The 20,190-nt window shown below is 52.3% G+C and overlaps 1 protein-coding gene across 1 annotated transcript; it reads left to right on the top strand.

Annotated features, from left to right (window-relative positions):
- The first annotated feature begins 13,405 nt into the window (after positions 1 to 13,405).
- On the top strand, positions 13,406 to 20,036 carry LOC127201310 (uncharacterized). The gene is made up of 15 exons (XM_051159784.1): positions 13,406 to 13,702; positions 13,776 to 13,898; positions 14,152 to 14,270; positions 14,361 to 14,511; positions 14,581 to 14,665; positions 14,942 to 15,150; positions 15,316 to 15,433; positions 15,591 to 15,763; positions 17,984 to 18,126; positions 18,206 to 18,308; positions 18,584 to 18,883; positions 19,083 to 19,307; positions 19,420 to 19,504; positions 19,614 to 19,747; positions 19,865 to 20,036. The coding sequence occupies exons 1-15, from the start codon at positions 13,451 to 13,453 to the stop codon at positions 19,949 to 19,951; spliced, it is 2,307 nt and encodes a 768-aa protein (XP_051015741.1). The 5' UTR covers positions 13,406 to 13,450; the 3' UTR covers positions 19,952 to 20,036.
- Positions 20,037 to 20,190: the final 154 nt, after the last annotated feature.

Genomic DNA, 20,190 nt, shown 5'->3' with positions numbered 1-20,190 from the left:
CTTTTTTTATTTAAACGTGTTCTTGGGGCTGGAGCTGTGGCTCAGTTGGTAGAGTGGTTCTCACTGTGCACAGGCCCTGAGCTTGATCCCTAGCGCCACAGAAACCCAGCACAGGGCTATGGAGATGGTACGGGGGTAAAGCTCTTGCCACACACACCTGAGGACCTGAGGTCACATCCCCTAGCACCAATACAAAGCAGACCGCAGTGGTATCTCTCTGTGACCCCGGTGTTCCTCCAGCAAGAGGGGAAGCAGTGACTGGACAACGTTTGGTGCCAGCTAGCTTTGTGTATGCCGCGTCAAAACAGCCAAATGTCACGGACCACCTCAGCCGGGTGTGGGGGTCCCTGGGATGAGGGTCCCGAAGGTTAGGTGGGTGAGGACTCAGTGATGACAAACAGAAACAAACACAGAGGCAGGTTGAATCTGAGTGTATTTTGTAGCTCTTTTGTTTGTTTGTTTGTTTGTTTTGCTTTTGTTTTTGAGACAGGGTTTCTCTGTGTAGCCTTGGCTGTCCTGGACTTGCTTTGTAGACCAGGCTGGCCTCGAACTCACAGAGATCCACCTGCCTCTGCCTCCCGAGTGCTGGGATTAAAGGCGTGTGCCACCCCGCCCGGCTATTTTGTAGCCCTTAAACAAATATTACAACTCTTAGAAGATGTGTTTAGTGAAGCGATCATGAATAGGAACATAGAGGATGTGTGCAGCCAAGCAATCATAAATAGAACAAAAAATATCATTATTACTTGGCACAGGAAGGTACAGTACAAAATTATCCAAGGCAACTGGCATAATTTCAAGAGCAGGTTAAAAAATTCTTATGGTCAATAATATCTAACCTATATTACTATGAATCTTTAATGATTTTAAACTATTTTCAGTCTTTTTAAGGTTCCCTTAACCATATACCAAAGCCCACTTCCGTTACACACGTACAGCCATATGAAATTTTATTGTTGGGAAAACTTTCAATCATAACACTATTTTGTAAACGATTTGTAAAGTAAAATGCTGGTTCTCACAGAAATAAGATCATAGCTAGTGACTCCATCTCAAAGGATTTTTTTTTTTAATCCAATTTCTCAGTCTAGGCTATCAGGATCATCTTGTAACTAGGAAGAGGAACAGAATTAATGAATTGCCATGGGAATTACAGCTCAATATTTTTTCTCCATCAAAGAGTTCCACAACCGGTTCCAGGAGACTTTTCTTCCTTTGAACTTACCGCCTCAGTCTGTGGAACTTGTCACACAGAATCTACTGGAGGTGCTGTGGCAGCCAAGGACCCCACATCAGATAAGGTAGAAGGTGAGGGCAGACACTTGAGGTTGTCCTCTGACCTTCACATGTGTACTGTTTGCTTCATGTACCTATCTGCACATCTACACACACACACACACACACACACACACACACACACACACGTAAGCAAACCATCACTTGGGAAGGAAGGAGAATAAAAATAAGGTCACCCTTGAAGCCAGCCTCAGCTACAAGTGACAGTGTTTCAAAAGAAATATTAAATAAACAAACAAATAAATAGAAGTAGGTAACACATTGATGAATCTTATTAAAAGTCATTTTCTGGGCTGGAGAGATGGCTTGCCAGTTAAGAGCGCTGGTTCTCTTCCAGAGAACCCAGGTTCAATTCCTAGCACCCACATGGTAGCACACAACTGCCCATAACTCCACTTCTAGGGGACCCAACACCCCCTCACACAGACATATATCCAGTCAAAATTCCAATGCACATACAATAAAAATAAATAATTTTTTAACAAGTCATTTTCTGCAAGATGGTGGTGGTGCATGCCTTTAATTCTAGTACTCAGGAGGCAGAGGCAGGTGGATTTCTGAGTTCAAGGCCAGCCTGGTCTACAGAGCGCATTCCAGGACAGCCCGGGCTACACAGAGAGACTCTGTCTCTAACCTCTTCTCTGCCCCAAAAGAGCCACTTTCCTTGCATGAGCTTCATCCACTGCACCTGTGTGTCTGCGCTGGCACTCGACTCCACAGCCTCACTGTGCGATTTTACTCCTCCCCGCGTTGCTTTCCTGTGGGTTTGTCAGATTTTGCTCTTTCTGACTGAGCAATGCATAGCCTTCTGGCTGTAGGTTGGCTGCCTCTAAGGCTCATGCACCTGCTTGTTTATCTATCTTCACGTTTTGCCTGTGTCAACAAGAGGAAGGTGGCCACCAAACCCAAGGCTCTTCCAAGGCCAGCCTGTGTGAACAGTTGTCTCTGCCTTTCAATTTCTTTCTTTCTTTTCTTTCCTTTTTCTTTTTTTCTTTCTTTCTCTCTTTCTTTCTTTTTTTTTTTTTTTTTTTTTTTGGTCTCTTTTCCCTCCAGTCCTATGGGGCACCACCCCCAGAATCTCTCATGTCTGCCTTTTTCGCCTCTTGTCACCTTCACAATGCTCTCACTCTGTGAAGTCTTGGCATCCGAGGGTATTGTCAATGTGCTGACCTTGCATTGAATGATGTCTGAATGGCTGTGTATAGATGGCTAAGGCTGGAGTTCTTTCCTGTCAGTGCCCCAGAACAACGCTCTATTGTCTCTCCCGCTCTGCACTGCCGCTGTGAAACCCTGCACGGCGCCCGCCCCAGCTTTCTTCCTTTGCCATCAGTGCCCATACAATTCCCCTCTTGTCTCCAGTGCTTTTCAGCTTCACCGTGGGCCCAGGGTACAGGGCCATCTTCCCTGAGCCTCTGGAGCCTCTTGTCCTGTGAGCTCTCATTCCTCTGGTTCTGGGAAACAGGTTCCGTTCTCCTCTGCACGCCATGGGGTATTGAATCCTTGGCTCGGCGATTCCTCTCACCTGGGCACTGCTTGGCTTCCTCCTCCTCTTCCTCCTCCTCTTCCTCCTCCTCTTCCTCCTCCTCCTCCTCTTCTTCTTCCTCCTCCTTCTCTTCTTCCTTCTCCTCTTCCTCCTCCTCCTCTTGCTCCTCCTCCTCTTCTTCCTCCTCTTCCTCCTCCTCCTCTTCTTCTTTTTGTTGTTTTTCGAGATAGGGTTTCTCTGTGTAGCCCTGGATGTCCTGGACTCACTTTGTAGACCAGGCTGGCCTCAAACTCACAGCGATCCGCCTACCTCTGCCTCCCAGGTGCTGGGATTAAAGCTGTGCGCCACCACGCCTGGTTCTGTTCTTTTTAAAAACTTGTATTTATTTGTTTGTCTTTAATTTTGTGCTATTGTTATTGCTGGTGTGTGTGTGTGTGTGTGTGTGTGTGTGTGTGTGTGTGTGTGAGAGAGAGAGAGAGAGAGAGAGAGAGGGGGGGGGGGGGTGCATGTGGGTACATGAGTCCTACAGCACAAATTGGCTTCAGGAATGGAACTTATGTTGTCAGACCTGCAGGAAAAATTATTTTACCTGCTCTTTATGTTGTCTCCTGTACCTGGCCTGGTCCCCAGGCTCACTAGGTCCCTGCAGCCCTCACGCCCTGCCCCTGTACATCTCATGCACCAATCCTTTCTCTTTTATTGCATTCTTTGAAGCTCTCCATTTTCTCTAAGCACGCTTATTCCATTACTGTGTGTGTCAGCGTCTTGGCTTTCGCTTTGTCACTCACAGTAGTAAGTTCATTTCTCTCTGTGGTGCCTCTCCACCCCGTATCTGGCGGAGCACGGAACACTGCCAGCCATGCCTGAGGGTGCCTGAGTCAAAGAGGTGAGCACAAATTTCCAGGGCTACTAGCTCCCCTTATGGATATACTCAAGCACAAATCAAGGGCTGCCCTGGAATTTAGAGAGTAGGGGCTGAGGGTGGGTCAGTCAGCCCACACCTGTTGTTACAGTTGGGCACCCATGTGAGTATTTCTAGGCTCGTGATCTTCCTCAAAGTCACCACAGACTATGGCAGCAGCCATATCCCAAGGGGAGATCAAGGACAGTCGTCAGGCCAGGCAAGAGGACATCGAGCACAGAGCAGCTCTGGAGCTGTTTATCTCCTTAACCACTCATCTCCCTGATACTGCTTGCCTGGATCGCATTAGGTAGTCAGTGGCTCCACGGGCCCCTCTGGCTGGCTGGTAGAGCCTTGGTGGGTGGTCATACCAGCTCAGGTGTGTGATGGAGGATGTAGCGCTCAGGATGAGTACTCTGGGCGACCACCTGATGCCAGACCTGGAAGCACGGACAGCTTTCTCCGGCTTCAGCTTCGCAAAGCAGACACCCTGGGTTACAAAGCAGAGGGAGGAGAGAGCCCACCAGGCAACGGGAACTCCCTGTAGGCTCTGGGGCACAGCCACCTTAGCCGAGGGATCTCAGGGGGAGACTTCATCCACAGGGCTCTCTGGCTGCAGGCTGAATGATAGAAACTTGTACGACAGCAGTGACCACTGGGAGAGGGGGCGTTGTCAGGGGCATCGGTACCCATGGGTCCCTGTGGTCAGCAGCCACCGCAGCCAAAACAGGTGAGCATCCCCGGGGGCCTGAGTGGATTTTCCCAAGAGCTGAGGACTTTTTAGGGATGGCGTCAGACACAGGCCAGGCTCTGTGTTGAGGGATGAGCTCTGAGGAGGAAGTGCCATGCACACCCTCTGCTGTTTTCTTTGTTCATCTTGCCAGGGTACTCTGGAGAGTCCCACCCAAACTCAGGTGACAGCTGCTCCTCCGGCTGAGCACATGGTGTGGCCACCTGTCAGGGACTAGAGGCTGGGGGTGCAGTCAAGCCCGGAGATGCCTCCAACACCCAAAGCTAGGAGGTTTCACACAGCGGAAATGTGTTCTCACACACCCGGGCCACATCTAGATGGACGTCAGGCATGGCTGGCCCTGGTGAGGCTGAGGGGAATCTGTCGCCAGCTTCCCTAGCTTCTGGTGGTGCTGTGGTCCTGAGCGGCTCTTAGCTTCAGATATATCACCCACTCTGCTCACTGTCGCATGATGTCTTCACCTCTGTGTCAACACCTGCACACACCAGTCATGTTGGATTAGGGACATATCCTTCATGAGTGTGACCTCATGTCAGCTAGTGACAAGCACCTTATAGCAAGCCACAAGTTTTCTACATGGCATCTAATGACTGTTTCCACCTTTCCACCTGCATCACTTAGGCATTGACCTGACCACAGCGATGGAGGGTGAAAGAGCCCTTTGGCCCTGTGGCAGCTGCCTAGAGTTTGGCTGCAAAGCTGCGCCATGGTTTCTAAAGAGTCGGAACAGAGTTCATGTAGGTTGCTTTTGGTCTGTCTTTACTAGCCAGGCCACCCTGAATAAGTTCTGAATTTTCATCTGCCCTGTGGGGTCTCCCCACCTCATGCAGCTGGAAGGAAGCCTTTCTTCTTCCTGTCTGGTATGTAGACAAGACAAGCAGTCCTCAGGAGCTTCCTTTTGACGGGTAGGATTGAATCTAAACTAAGAATGGCAGATGACAAATACAGACAGGGGAAATGCATAAGTGTGCCCGCATACACACACACACACACACACACACACACACAACCTGTGCGTGCATGTGCTTCCTCTAAAGATAGAGAATAAACCTTGTATGGGGCCCTTCAGCCATGCAAGGGGAGTGTCCTCAGAGGTATCACTGCTCAGTAAGCTCTCCCAGGCTGGGGCCTCTGAGCAGAGTCCAGGATGACAGCTCCTATAATGTTCCAGTATCCTACAAAAAGGGGTAGAGCCCGTATCACTTGTCAGATAGGAGGCCTTGCACACCTTTCTCCTGCCCTTGGACCTTGGTAGACACCTAGAATAGACATCTGCAAAGCTGGGTCAGGCCTCTCAAGCCACCTGTCATAAACTGCTGGGTTTATAAAGCTGGGTGGGGACAGGCAACAGAACTCCGGTATATAGAGAAATCAGCACCACAGGCGCCAGCAGGTCCCAGGGAGCTTGCTTATTTTCCTGAGTGGCAGCCACTTCCTTGACCACCTGCTTATGCTATCTTTTCTGGACCTCACCTGGAGCCTCGAGGCATAGACACACCACCAAGTGGTGGAGATGACGATTCAAGGTGTGTCAGCTCAACATGTCACACACACACACACACACACACACACACACACACACACCAGCTAGAAGGATGCTGTCCCCATTGTCCCCACAGAGGCCACCAAGGCACACTCACCCAACCAGCAGCATTTAAAGCTATGTGTCTGAGAGGCAGCCTGTGCTCAGGAAGACGCTTAGGGAACAGAGAGGATGGGACAAGTACGCAGGGGTTGGGAGAGCAAGAGGCTTGTGCTAATGAACACATCAGTGGATACAGGTGTGAAGAAGACCCCCTGGGGGACATCTTTCCACAGCGAGCTGTCACCCAGGGGTTGCTTATGAGGTCAGGAAAGTGGTAGCTATGGTGACAAGGATCTGGCACAGGGACCCTAAGCACAGGAACCTGTCACAAAGTCTGGCTGAGCCCACTTCTGAGTGCCCTGGCAGAAACTGAAAATCGGCCTGAGACAGCAGCCTGCCAAGGCCCAAGCAGCGCCCTCTCAAAGCATGTAGGAAGGAGGCCCCGTAGAGAGGCTTTAGGCCCAAGAACCGCCTGTCTGCTGTAGTGGCTTTGTGAAGGCTCAGGAGCCTGTGGTGGTTTCCTCAGCCCTCACCGTGTGACCTGTATCTGAAGTAGAGTTGGGGCTGGGGTAGATCTACATCCTGGCCTATTAAGTCCCTCCTACTGTAAACCCTAGTACAGAGTTCCAAGTCCCTGGGGTCATGGTGGTAGAAGCAGGCAGCGAGACTCAGAGCTTGGCCTTGCTGCTTCAGGCACTTTAACCTTAGTCCTCACACCATGCAAGTCTCCTCAGATTCACCTGGAAATGGAGCAGGTGTGGAAGAGCGTCAGGCTCCCTCCCGGGCCTGGGCTCTGGCCCTCAGAGGGCAGCTATGGGAACAGAGCAAAAGGCAAGAGAAAATCCTTGGCCCTGTGGGCAGCTCAGATCTCCTCATTGCTTGCCGGTCTGGGAAGGACACAGGAATGGCAGTGTAAGCGTGTCCCCTGCTCTCTGGGCGTTTGCTTCCTGGAGTAAGCTGACGGTCACTGCTCACAAGGTCAAGCTCACCATGAGATTGGTTTTTCTTCTGATTTTTCTGAACTCTCAGTGTCAGCTCTAGGCAAGGGTTTGGAGATGTGGAGCCTGGTGCACATTGGAGCTTTGTAGTCCCAGGACAGATACTCCTTGCTTTTGAGTTCCTCACCTTGGGGAAGAGGCTTACTGGGTAATGTGGGACAGGTGGGGGTGCTGCAGCAACTCCATGTTTACTGGGCAGCCCCAGAGAGGCAGAAGCCACAGCTTAGCAGACAGGAAGCCGAAGCTTTGACGGGCACCTGCCCAGAGCCTAGATCTTGGTGGTATGTTTGTTTAAAGATAGTGTCCCGCCGGGCATTGGTGGCAGCGCATGACTTTAATCCCAGTACTTGGGAGGCAGAGGCTGGCAGATTGCTGTGAGTTCGAGGCCAGCCTGGTCTACAGAGCAAGTCCAGGATAGTCAAGACTACACAGAGAAACCCTGTCTTGAAAAACAAAAATGGTGTCCCAGAAAACACTGTCTTGGGAACTAGCCTGAAACTTGCTTTGTCACACAGACTAGCTTTAACCTGGTTATCTTCCTGCCTAAGCCCCCCAGTCAGTAGGGTTACAAGCACACACCCCCGAGTGAAGGCTGTGGGAAGATCTGGACCGGAGCTGGAATCTCAGTGAAAGCTCCTAGGAAGTGAAACCAGAAAAGCGGTGTCAGGGTGGGGGCAAGGGCAGGGAGGGCCGGGAAGGCTAGGAAGGGCAACCTGAAGCACCTGTTGGTTGAATCAGCCGCGGTCCAGGGCTGGGCAGGGCTGGTAAAGCTCTCATTAATTAGCTCTTCACCGACCGCCCCAGGGGACTTTCTTTTCTTCTAATTAATTAAATAATTTTTCATTTTTAATTACTACCTTTACTATTTTCGTGTGTGTCAGAGTTTTTCCCTGCATGTATGTCTGTATACCACGTCCATGCCTGGTGCCCACAGAGACTGGAAGATGCATCAGATCTTCTGGAACTGGAGTTGTAGATGCTTGTGAGGCACCATGCTAGGGCCTCGGAAAGAGCGCCCAGTGCTTTTAACCGCTGAGCCATCTCTCCAATTAAAAAAAGGTTGTTGTTTTTGTTGTTGTTGTTTTTAAAACAACATAGCCCTCACTACATAGCCCTACATAGACAGGCTGCCTTCAGACTCATAGAGATCCCCCTGCCTCTGCCTCCCAGAGTGCTCACATTAAAGGCACATGCTGCCACATCTGTCCTTTTTTCTGTTTAATTTTTAAAAAGCATTTGTGTGTGTGCAGGGTTTGTACATTTGCGTGGGTAATATATATACACATGCCTGCAAAGGCCAGAGGTTGACATCAAGTGTCCCTTCTGATCTATGTCCACCTTAGTTTTTTAGACAAGGCTTCTTACAAAGCCTGAGGCTCCTCAACTCCCCTAGATTGGCTGGCCATGGGGAGACCGGGGGGTGCTCTTGACTCAGCCTCCTCAGTGTTGGGATTGAACCCAAGGCCTTGTACTTGTTAGGAAAACCTTCTGCCATTACTCTGTATCCCCCTGGGGACTTAAGCTTACACACACACTTTGTTATATCTCCAGGGCCCCAGGCTGCAGCGCTGTCCTGCAATATTTGCAGGAGTTCATGCAGGACTCTCAGATCTGCCTACTCCTCTCAGTTGGTCCATTTGACTGATTCTTCAGAACCATGGCTACCGTGATTTCTAGAAAAATAAAATCGACTTGTGAGTAGGGATGGGGGAAGGGGTGGACGTGGGCTTTAGAGACATGTTACAGCCACAGAGCTACAGGGGGTCCAGGCATTGCTACCCCACTCGCCTTCTGTGTTCCAACTCTCCTTACAGTTGGAAGCTTGTGTGCTGGTCCTGAAGTCCTGACTGGAACCTTGAGCCCTGGCCTGTCCCTGAGTATACTGTCTTTACTTGGCCTTCTCTGGGGGCCCCTCTCCCCTCCCGCACACCAGCTGTATCAGTGGCAGTGGAGGCACACCAGCTTCAAAGATAGCCTGACGTGGACTAAGCCAACGGGATGTCACCTGCCTGGTCATCATGACTGGCTCACAACCTGGCAAGCAGGTTGTCTTGAGGCCATCATAATAAAGGACCACTCAAAGCAAACAGAAATACTCTTTTCCCTCAGTCCTGGGGTCAGCAGCGTCTGATCCCTCTGAACTTCACTCCAGCTCTGGTGGTCACTTCCAAACCTAAGGCTCCTTGCTGGAGGTTCCAGGCTTCCTGATCCTCCCTCCTCCTCCTCCTCTTCCTCCTCCCGCCCCCCACCCCCACCCCGGGTCCTCTCTCACCAGTGTGCCTCATCTTTACACAGCATTTTTCTCACACGGTCACATTCATGTTGGATGACAGCCCATTCTAATGACCTCAACTTGATGACAAATGCAAAAACCCTATTTCCAAATAAGGCCTCACTCTCAGGTTTGGATTTAGGAGTTGAACATAGCTTTTGGGGCAGAGTTCAACAGCACAACAGCAGGTAGCCCAGCCAAAGCCGCTGAGATGCTGCAAAATTTTTCCAGAACTTCTGAGTAAAAGGTTGATGGGTGGCCTGTGTCTTGGTCAGCCTGGTCCTCTGGGTCACTCCGTTTTTTGATCAGCAGAGTGGAGGCTGGCCCAAGGCCCCTGGGTACTCATGTCTCCCTTCCCCTTAGGACTGAACATTCCAAACTTTTTCTTTCTTTCTTTCTTTCTTTCTTTCTTTCTTTCTTTCTTTCTCCCTTCCTTCCTTTCTTTTTTGTCTGTTAGCCTTGTTTTTTTCCATGACCAATCAAAATCCATGTTCTGTGTACTCTTCCTGGGACCACAGAACTTCAGACTCATCACATGGCCAGTCATTTGTCCCTAACTTGAAGAGCCTCTACCGCCCAGACTGGATGTAAGTCCCTGGGACTCAGTTCCCTGAGACAGTGTAGGCTTTCCTATCACAAAACATGTGCACTACTAATTATACAAACTTTGCTCTTTGTCTTAGTCACAGTCCAATCGCTGTCAAGAAACACCATGGCCACAGCAACTCCTATGAAGGAAAGCACTTAATTAGGGCTGTCTTACGGGTCCAGAGGTTTAGTCCATCATCATCATCATCATCATCATGGTGGGGAGCATGGCGGCACTTATTGTGCCGGAACAGTAGCTAAGAGGTACATGCTGCCAGACGGTGGTGGCTCGGTAGTGCACGCCTTTAATCCCAGCACTTGGGAGGCAGAGGCAGGTGGATCTTTGTCAGTTCAAGGCTAGCCTGGTCTACAGAGTGAGTTCCAGGACAGCCAAGGCTATCCAGAGAAACCCTGTCTCGAAAAAAACAAAAAACAAAAAACAAACAAAAACCAACCACAGACAACAACAAAAAGAATTACATGCTGACCCACAGGCCAAGCCTGCCATGGGCTCTTGAAACCTCAAAGCCCACCAATGACATGCTTCTTTCAACGAGGCCACCCCTCCTAATCTTTCTAATTCTTGCAAACAATTCCTCTCCCTGGTGACCAAGCATTCAAATATATGAGCCTATTGGGGCCTTCTTATTCAAACCACCACATTCCTTTTTCATGCTTCCTTTCCTAGAAAGCTTTGTATCTTGCAAAGAAAAAACCATTTCTGTGATGTATGCCTCTGTCAGCCAAGACTCTGAGTTAGCTCTGCTAGAGAACCCCCCCCCCATGTTATTTCCTTCCTCCAGGGGCTCAGACACCCTGACAGCCCCTACACCATCCACCCCTGGACCACAATCCTAGGCAACTCTCCTGGCTACCTCAGCCTTCTTGCCTAGCAGAGAGCCCACGCCCATCATTGTTTCCTGGATACATGGTCCCATAAGTGTGTGGGAGCCACCTCATCCATATTAACTCTGTCCAGGCTGACCGCTGGCCACTATTAGAGGGGCCATGAGTGTCCACTCATGGGAATTCCTCTGACCGGGACCGGTTTGGGCTGTGTTGCAGACCTGCTGCAGCCTGTGTTCCTCTGTGAAATTTGGAGTTATCTGAACTTTACCCCAGGTTCAGCAAGCAGGGAAGCCCTATGTGTGTCCCCGTGCTTCCTGCGTGCGGCTGCTTGCCCTAATGACAGGGCTGTGGCCCCCGGAGGGCTGGAACCAGCAGGGCAAGGGGCACTATTCAGGGGGCCCCTGGGTGAGGTACCGTGATCTTAGTGTGAATGTACAAGGGAGGGGCTTTAAAAAAGGATATTCAAAGAGAAGGAGCCTGTATGAGGGCCTGGGGCAGCGCCAAGGAAAGGCTTCAAGTTACTAGGCTGGGGACTCTTGTGAGCCAGCTGTCCAAGCTTGGATGGCTAGGAGTGTGACCCGCACTGCTCCTTCCTGGTCACCTACTTAACACACCTGCCATAATTCAGAATGTCATATACAAAGGAGGTCATGTGGCCACTAAACTGCCAGGGTCTATGGAGTATGTCTATTAGAGCTTTTGAATCAGAGTAGGGGTGACAAGGCTGGAGGAATCCTGCTGGAGAGGCTGTCCACTCTTGTCCGAAAAGTGCAAGCCCAACACAGGACCCTGATCTGGGGCCGGTGAGAAAGCTGGAGGCTCCACCGTATAGACCTTAGCGCCTTCCCAGACTTGGGCCTCCACTAGCCCAGCCATGGGCAGCTACAGAAGGGCTGGTACATGGGGCTGGAGAGATGGCTCAGTGGTTAAGAGCACTGTCTATCCTTCCAAAGGACCCTGGTTCAATTCCCAGCACTCACATGGCAGCTTACAAACTGTCTGTAACTCCTGTTCCAGGGGATCTGATACTTTCACACTAATGCACACAAAATAACACTAAAGAAATTATTATTATTATTTTTTAAAGGCTGGTACAGAAATTTGACCTGGTTCTGCTTTGGGCATCAAAACAAACCAGAGGTGAGGTATCAGCTGCAGGGGCCCCTAGTCCCTCTTAGCTACAGAGGCTCATGGATGAGTGCAGAGAAAGGGAGATAGGCATGTCAGAAAAACACCCTATTTGAGTTAAGACCTAGAGACCACATGGGGTGGCTGTTCCTAGGAACTCCATGGTCCCTTATAGCAGCAGGGGAGGAAGGAGGGGGTGAGGTGTGCATGCCAGGTATGGGCAGGCTTTGCTGAGACACACCTTTCCAGCCCACTGAAGCTTACCCCAGGAATGCAGATGCTTGGTGCTTGGCCTGGGGTGGGAGCTGAAAAAAGAGAGCAGGCAGGACAGGGTGGGTCATCCTAGGGTGTGAGCCCTCCTGGGGTGTGAGCCCTCCTGGGAGAGGCGTCCACCAGCATCCACCCACAGTGCGTCTGTGGCCTGCCCTGGCCTGTCAGCCTGCCCATCTCACCCAGCATTTTCCACGGAAAGTTCCCAAGGTAACAGCAACACAAACTCATGACAAAAGTGAACCCAGGAAGGGGCAGGTCTCAGGGTGGGGTGGGGGTGGGGGTGGTCACAGGGTGGGTGGATGGGGCAGGGCTAGCTTTAGACCCCAGGGACTCCCAAGTCATCTCTGTCAGCAGTGAAGGAGGACCTGAGACTAGCATGGTCATAGGCAGGGAAGGACTTTTGGCTTGTCTGTTGAGCACGAATTTCACTCCTTGGTGGAGAATCAGTGATGGTTGGGTAGAGAGTGAGTGGATGGGTTCATACCCGAGTCTATAGTCCATGAAGTGACCGTGCCCCTGCGGGCCCCCCACCCCAAGCATCCACATCTTCCTGCCCTAGAGGAGATTCTAGGTTAGAGGAAGGGCTAGCTCATTCCAGGCTCAAGTGGGGGACTGTGTGGCAAGTGTAAAGTTCCTAAAAACAGTCTGAGGTGCCGGGAAGTCTTGGGTGGGGGTTGTCTGAGTCCTGTGAACTGGGAGAGGGTGTAGTCCAGGACTCCCTGCAGGGGCTACATGGCTGTGGGAAAGTCCCTTCCTAAAGTGTGTGTTGATGCCCCCCATTTTCTATCATTCCTAGTCATTGGGGTGTGGACCTGGCACCCTTTATAGCAGCCCCCCACTTCTTTGGCCCCCAAACCCAAAGGAACCTATGGCCATGTGAGTGGCCTCTTTGGGGCTTGGGTGGGAGGTTAGCTTCCTGAACCCCTCTCGCCCCTGGCTCAGGAACTGAGGGGGAGGGGACATAAACTCCAGCTAGAAGCCCCTTCCCCTTTACAGCCCTTCCCCCACCCACATGACTGAGGATGGGCACTGGGTTTCCCTGGTAACTGTAGGAAGAAAAGTGCTGGGGCCAGACTGTCTGGGGCTGGTGGAGCAGTGGCTTGAGGGAAGGTAGGGTGCAGGGAGCTAAGCAGAGGTGAGAGCTGTTCTCTCTAGTTCCTTAGGCCAGGGCAGTCTACCCAGTCCCAGGAGGTGTCCCCAGAACCAGCCTGTGCAAGGGTGGGGGCAGGTGGCCCTGTCAATCCCCTTGTCCTGACTTGGGTCCTCCTGCCCTTGTAGGGCTGTCCTTGCTGTCCTGGAAACCCTGCAACCTGCTCGGCATCTGCCATGGGAAACCCCGCGTCAAGGCTTGGCTGTCTGGGGGAGAGGAGGAGCCGCTCACGCACCAGCCCCAGGACCCGAGAGGATCTCTCGCCATCCGCAGTTCCTCAGGGCCCACTTCCACCAGGGATCCCCTGGGCCTGGTGGGGCTCCCGTGCTGTCCAGGTGACAGAGGTCACAGAGACAGTGGTGACAGAGACAGTAGTGACAGAGGCCGTGGAGATGGGGCCCCGTGGGCAAAGAGGGCAGCCATTCCAGGTGAGGCAAGACAGCCCCGGAGTGTGGAAAGTCCAAGTGGAGGCCAGATATGGTGAGTACGTCTGTCTTTCAGATACCTCTATCACCCCTGGACACACTATGCAGCTGGCTGGATGGCATGGAGGAGCTGCAGGCCTCACAAGGACCCCTGGCTGCAGATGCCACTTTGGCTGCTTCCCAGCTTCGGGAACAAGAGGTACAGGGATAGAAGATAGGGACAGGTCTGAACACTTTGTTCTCTGAGCCCCCGGCCAAGCCACTAGTAAATAAAAGTGGCCATCATGTGATTGAACCCACCCTGTTCCCCAGGGTGGGCTGAATGAAAACACCTGTTAGTGTTCCCATAGCCAGTGGTTCCTGTCATTAAAAAAAAAGAAGTCCAGAGGTGGGAGGATAAGCACGGACCCCCAGAACCCTGCATAAGGCCCCCCCAACCTCATGTGCGGCAGCTGCTCCTGCGGCTGATGAGGGAGCGTGCACCACACATGGAACCAAGATTGCAGGAGCCCTGGAGCCCTTCAGAGCTGTACACACAGTGGCACCGCCTGGTACAACAAGCAGAAACCAGGTGAAGATGCAGCGTGGGGGGGGGGGGTTGCTAGGAGGGTTCTAGCCCAGGAGGGGTACCACTAACAGCTTCTCCATCTTTACCTCCAAGGTGGAGGCTCCTGGGGCAGCTTGTCCCAGCAGCACAGAGCTTTGAAACAGCCTGCAAGGCTCTGCTGGGGAAGCTGGGCCCCAGTGAACAGCTACTGGCTGAGCTGCAGCTGGGGCCCAAGTGCCTTGAGGAATCTTCGCAGTGCCTCCAGGTACGGCCCAGGCTTGGGATGGGAGCCTGGCCTGTCAACAGGCTCAGTGTGTCTTGTGTTTGTTGACAGGAGGTGTGTGATGGGGTTGTGGCACGTGCCAAAGACCTGGAAAGGGTTTTGGAGACTGGCAGGAGGCTGGCAGAGCTTCTCAGTAGTAAGTGGACCTCAGCCCTCAGGCACTCAGTTGGCCCGTCACTCAAGCCAAGATGTGCTCAGGGCTCATGTTCTGGAGCCCACTGAAAAGCCTACCCTTAGCCCGGGCCAGACATCTGGGTCATTTTCCAGGTACAGGGCCCAGACCCTGAGTCCATTAATGTCTTTGTTCTCGTTGATTCTCAAGGACCCTTCTAATGTCTCATCCCTGCTCCTGGTTGCCTAGTTCTCTTGCAATGTCAGTGCTTCCTCCCTGGCCTCTTGCCTCTGGCGGCAGGTGACCAAGCTCAGCTGGTGCGACAGCAACTGGATGGACTCCAGGAGCGTGTAAGGCAGACCGAGTCACGGATTGCCTGTGCCCAGCAGAAGCTGCTGCGTGCTCAAAGGACAGCGTCCTCCAAGCCCTCACCAGCAGCAGCCCTGGAGGCCCAGCCGGAACTAGAGGGGTCTGCCTCAGCACAGCCAGAGCTCCAAGATCCAAAGCAGGTGTTTGTACGCTCTTGACGCCATGTAGAAGAAAGACCTCCAGTCTACCTCATGACCCCTGAGGAGACTGCAGCCCACTGTGACCAGGGAGCTAGGGTTGCTGGGAGTACATACTTTCTGTCCCTGGCTAGGGCTGTCTAGACCAATGCTGGTTCCCTCCCATAGCTGAGTGTCCAGCTTGCCCAGCTAGCAGAGCGGCTTGAACAGCTGGCACAGTGGGCAGAGACTTCTAGTCAGGCGGCAGCACCCACAGGGACCATCTGGAAACAGAGCCTCTCATCAGGTACACCAGGGTTCAAAGGGGGTACCTGGGAACATTTGGGAGGTCACTGCCAGCCTTGGGGGTAGGATCAGGCTCAGGTGCTCAAGGAGCCAAGGTGGGGTGAGTGTGAAGGTCTTGCCAAGGCCAGGCTCTCAGGGGGGGTCATATCTTTCCCTAGCCATGCTTCAGACAGATACGTACCCCCTGGAAGGGCACTGGTTAGAGGCTCGAGAGCAAGATCCGGGGCTGAAGGCCATATGGGAGCCAGCGGTGCAGATGTTGTGTGGCCTGGCAGAGCAGGCAGCCATGAAGGAGCTGAGGCCTGCCCGTGACTGGAACCCAGCCTTGCAGGTGCCTTGAAAAACTAAGGGGAAGAAAGTTTTGTAGATGAGGTTGACCTCAAAGTCACAGAGTGCTGGGATTACAGGCGTGCGCCACCACAACCGCCTAGCTAGAGGGATTTCTAGCGATGACTTCATGGCTCAGTTCCCAGCATTGCACAGCCTTAAATCTCCACTTAAGGCCACTGCTCTCTCAGTGGGGTCATGGCTTGAGATCAGCCCGCCCCTGACTGCTAGATAAGGACTTTTTTTTTTTTTTTGACAGTTCTGTCGAGCCCCCAGGCTGTATGGATAAGGGGAGAGGCTGGTGTATCTACATGCCTTTTCTAGTAAATAGAGAGGCCTTAATGAAGGCCAAAACATTGCTATGAATGAGTCACATTTATGCAACAGCTTGAAAAAAATTTGTTAGGAGCAAGATAGAAAGAAATTTAGTTACTTCTGGTGTATAGTCTGGGATTGCCCAGCATTTATTGCAGTAATGAGGCAAGAATGGACTCTTCCTCCATGGGGCCCACTTTCCTTTTTTCTGTGTGTAAGGCTGTCCTGGAACTCTCTTTGTAGACCAGGCTGGCCTCGAACTCACAGATAGCTACCTGTCTCTGCCTCCCGAGTGCTGGGAATGAAAGGCGTGTGCCAACACGGCCAGCCTTGCCTCCCCCCCCCCCCTTTCTATAACACAGGAGTGGCTGGGGTGCATGAGGTTTGCTGTCTGCCCAAAAGTTCCAGGTTCCTTCACTGGTTCTCAGATTCCTTTCTCATTCTTGGGACTCTGGTGGTATCCCAGGCCACTGGAACCAGCTGTCACCAACAGGGAAGTTGGAACTGGTTACACCCTAACTTGAAGTTGTGAGGGCTAAAAGTTTGAAATAGACAGGGCTGGTTCCCGAGGTCTGTGAGGAAGGGTTTGATCTGCCTTGTTTTTTGCCACATTGTACACAATTCCTGTCTTCAGTTCACTCTGTGCTTTTTTGGGTGCAAATTCCACACCTTTTTGTATGTGTACATCTTTATGTGTATGCCGTGTGGAGGCCAGACGTTGACATCTAGTGTCTTCCTCAAGCACTCTCTACCTTATCATTTTTTGAAGATTTGGGGTGTGTGTGTGTGTGTGTGTGTGTGTGTGTGTGTGTGTGTGTGTGTGTGTGTGTGTGTTACCAACGGAGACCAGAAGGAGGTGCCGGATCGACTGGAGCTGCAGTTATAGGCAGCTGTGAGTTGCCTGACCTAAGTCCTGGAAACTGAAGTAGGTCCTCTGTAAGAGGAGCAAGTGCTTCTAACTGCTGAGCCATCTCTCTGGTCCTCCGCCTTGTTTTATGAGTCACAGTCTCTCTCTCCGTGAACCTGAAGTCCTTATTTGTCCAGACTGGGCCGGCCACCCAGTCCCAGGAATCTCACCTGTGCCTCTCTAGTGTTGGGATTACCAGTGTGCCACTATACTGATTTGTTTTGTTTGTTTTTCACGTAGATGCTAGGGACCACACTTAGATCTTCATGCTTTTCAGCAAATACTTCACCGGCTGAGCTATTGTCCCAGTCCCCAGCCATTGTCCCCACTCCTGTTTTTAAGGGCAGCAATCACATTGGTGCCTACATTCTACTGTGATTTCACCCTACAGTTAGTTATACATGCAATTGCTTCTTCCTTCCTTCCTTCCTTCCTTCCTTCCTTCCTTCCTTCCTTTCTTTTTTTTGGTGTGTGTGTGTGTGTGTGTGTGTGTGTGTGTGTGTGTGTGTGTGTGTTTTGAGACAGGGTTTCTCTGTATAGCCTTAGCTGCCTCTCCTGGATGCACTTTGTAGACCAGGCTGATCTCCAACTCCCAGGGATCCACCTGCCTCTGCCTCCCGAGTGCTGGGATTAATGGTGTGTGCCACCACACCCTGCTCGGCTTCTTTCTCAGTAGAGGCTGCACTTCAACATGGGGATGGGTGGGTGGTGGTGGTGACTACAGTTCACCCATAAGGAGCATCTTACTGGCTCTCTTCACCTTGCCCTGAGCATCAGCACAATGCTGGATGCAGCTCTCTTCCCTGCACTGAAGTGGCCCAGGGGTAGAAGGGCTGGGCCAGCACGTGTGGTCGGTCCTCTTGCTAATGTGGTGGACATTATGAGGCATAGGGTGGATGGAGTGAGGGAGAGGGCTCAAAATGTGAGGTGCATGGAGGAAAAAAGATTTCGCCCCTCAGCTTTTCCCACCCAGAGAGCCAACACGGGGTATTCTGATGGCAGGAGTTCCTGTGGGGACAGCAAACCCTGGCCGTGTCATGGTTAAGGAGCAAAGGAGACACTGCCTGTGGGAGCACCTGTCACTTGGGCCCACTGATGGACCTGCTGGGCTACCAGGCTGTCATGTCTAGCCCCTCCTGTGAGAGGTGAGCCTGCTTGCCATCTGTCCCCACCCCACTCATACTGGCCCTCTACCCTGTTCATGTCTGCTTATCTCTTCTCCAGGGTACACACCCTGGGAAAGGTGCTGCTGCTCGTGAGCCACCTAATAGAGAAGTTGGTCTTGTGCCCCCATAGGCCGAGCCAGGCTGAACCCTTGGGGACCAAGGTGGGACTAGTGGCCAGAGGCTCCGGCCTGTACTGTAACTGTGGATCAATCCAGTGTTAGCCTAATGACACTGGCTGTGGTGCCCTGGACCCTCTGTCCTGGAGCCTCACCCTCTGTAAGATGGACCATGTAACCTCTATGAGGGGCTGGAAAGCCTAAAGTGCTGCTGAGGGACTTTGGAGGACGGGGGTGCTGGCTTAGGAGAGGTGGTGGAGTGGTGGACAATTTGGGGTGTGGGGTGCCCCAGTTCCCTAACATTGCTCCCTAACACATAGGTTGTACAAGCTCAAAGCTGGGTGCTAAAGGAGCTTCCTGGGGCCCTGAGCCTAAAGCACTGGACTCAAGCCTCAAGGGAGATAAGCACTCTGAGGAGTCTTAACCAGGGGCTGCCTGGGGATCTGGGGAATAGAGCTAAGGCTTGCCTCCTGGAGAAGATTCCAGAAGAACTGAACTGGAGGCTGTGGTGGGCAGAGGCCATCCAGGATAACTGGAGTCATAGGAAACCAGAGCGTAGCAAGAGGAACCAGGAGGAAAGGGACCAGTGGGTACAACTGGAACAGGGCCACCAGGTACAGGTAAGGGCAGACGGATATATAATCTGTTCACTCCTGAGTGCATGAAAGGGACTTGGCTTCACCTCACAGCAAGGGGACAACATACACCTGGGTCTTGCGGGGACACTACCTATATTGCCTTGGTCATAGAATAAAGTGGTCTGGGCTGTGTGTCATACATACCCCAAGCCACAGGCAGCACTGAAACATTTCCCAGTAGGACCTTGTGGACAGCTTCCTGGCAGCTGGGGAGCAGGACAGAGGTGGACAAGGCTGGCCTTGCTATCCCTGGGGGAAATGTGGGCCTCACTACAAGCTCTCCACCGTGACGGTGCCAGGGCTCCCCAGTGGCCAGAAACAGCCACACGGCGTGGTCAAAGCAAGAAACATGGAAGGGACAAATATGCCAGTGGCCAGAGGCAGGCCCAAGGTCCAGGGAGCCTTGGTGAGCAGGTGTGAGTGTGTACCTGTGACCATAGGAAGGATAGAGCCTCGGGAGCTGCTCTGAACCCTTACACAGAAGGCTTGACATCCTACCCCCACCCCGTGCTCTGCAGATGGCACGAGGAGCCCTGATGGTTCGCGTTGGAGGTGGTTGGGCAGCTCTGGATGAGTTTCTGGTAAAAAATGACCCAGTTAGAGGTGAGAGCTGGGGTAGGGAAAGGACATGCAAGTCTCCAGAGCCTGGTGGTGGGTGGGTAGGAGAGGTTTGGTATCCACTTTGGCCCAGCAACCTGGGATCTCTGAGCAGCAAAGGGGAGAACGAGCCAGAAGATCCATGAAAGGTTCCTGTGCTGGACTCCTAGTGTGACAGCCCCTCAGGTCATCACTCTGAGGCTCTGGGCCTCCGTCCGACTAGGCTCTAGCAGACCCACGTCTCAGAAGGTGAGAGCTGGGCTGGGCTTCAGAGCCAGGGGGCCAGGTCCGCTAGACGAGGACCTTATTTGAGCTCCTGGGGTGGAGGAGCAGAGTGGTAAGATGAAGACTGACCACCCCTTACAGACAGGGCTGCCAGCTGGCAAAGGACAGAGAGACCCTAGCTCCGACCAGGTCAAAAACCCAGAGCAGCCCACTGAGGAGAAACCGTGAAGACTCCAAGAAGAGAGACAAGATACAGCGGCAGAGCATGCTCAGGCACTGAGCAGGAGCTGGGGCACACAGAGTCAGCACACAGAGCCAGCACACAGAGTGGGGTTGTGGCTCTCAACTCTCAGCAATAAAGAGGAGTTTGGGGAACCGAAACTCTGTCTGGTGGGTCTTCATTTCCCTTGCAAATTCCATTCAAAAGCCACAGGACCAGAAGCCGATTGCTCTCCACCCCCACCCAG

Source organism: Acomys russatus, chromosome 17 (genome assembly GCF_903995435.1).
Source record: "Acomys russatus chromosome 17, mAcoRus1.1, whole genome shotgun sequence".
NCBI lineage: Eukaryota > Metazoa > Chordata > Mammalia > Rodentia > Muridae > Acomys > Acomys russatus.
This window is presented reverse-complemented; position numbering and strand designations above follow the sequence as displayed.

Excerpts from the sequence above, each read along its gene's own strand:
- LOC127201310 (XM_051159784.1), top strand. The coding sequence starts at position 13,451 with ATGGGAAACCCCGCGTCAAGGCTTGGCTGTCTGGGGGAGAGGAGGAGC. Across the intron at positions 14,666-14,941 it reads GCTGGCAGAGCTTCTCAGTA|GTGACCAAGCTCAGCTGGTG; the intron begins GTAAGTGGACCT and ends CTCTGGCGGCAG. Across the intron at positions 18,309-18,583 it reads CTGAACCCTTGGGGACCAAG|GTTGTACAAGCTCAAAGCTG; the intron begins GTGGGACTAGTG and ends CCTAACACATAG.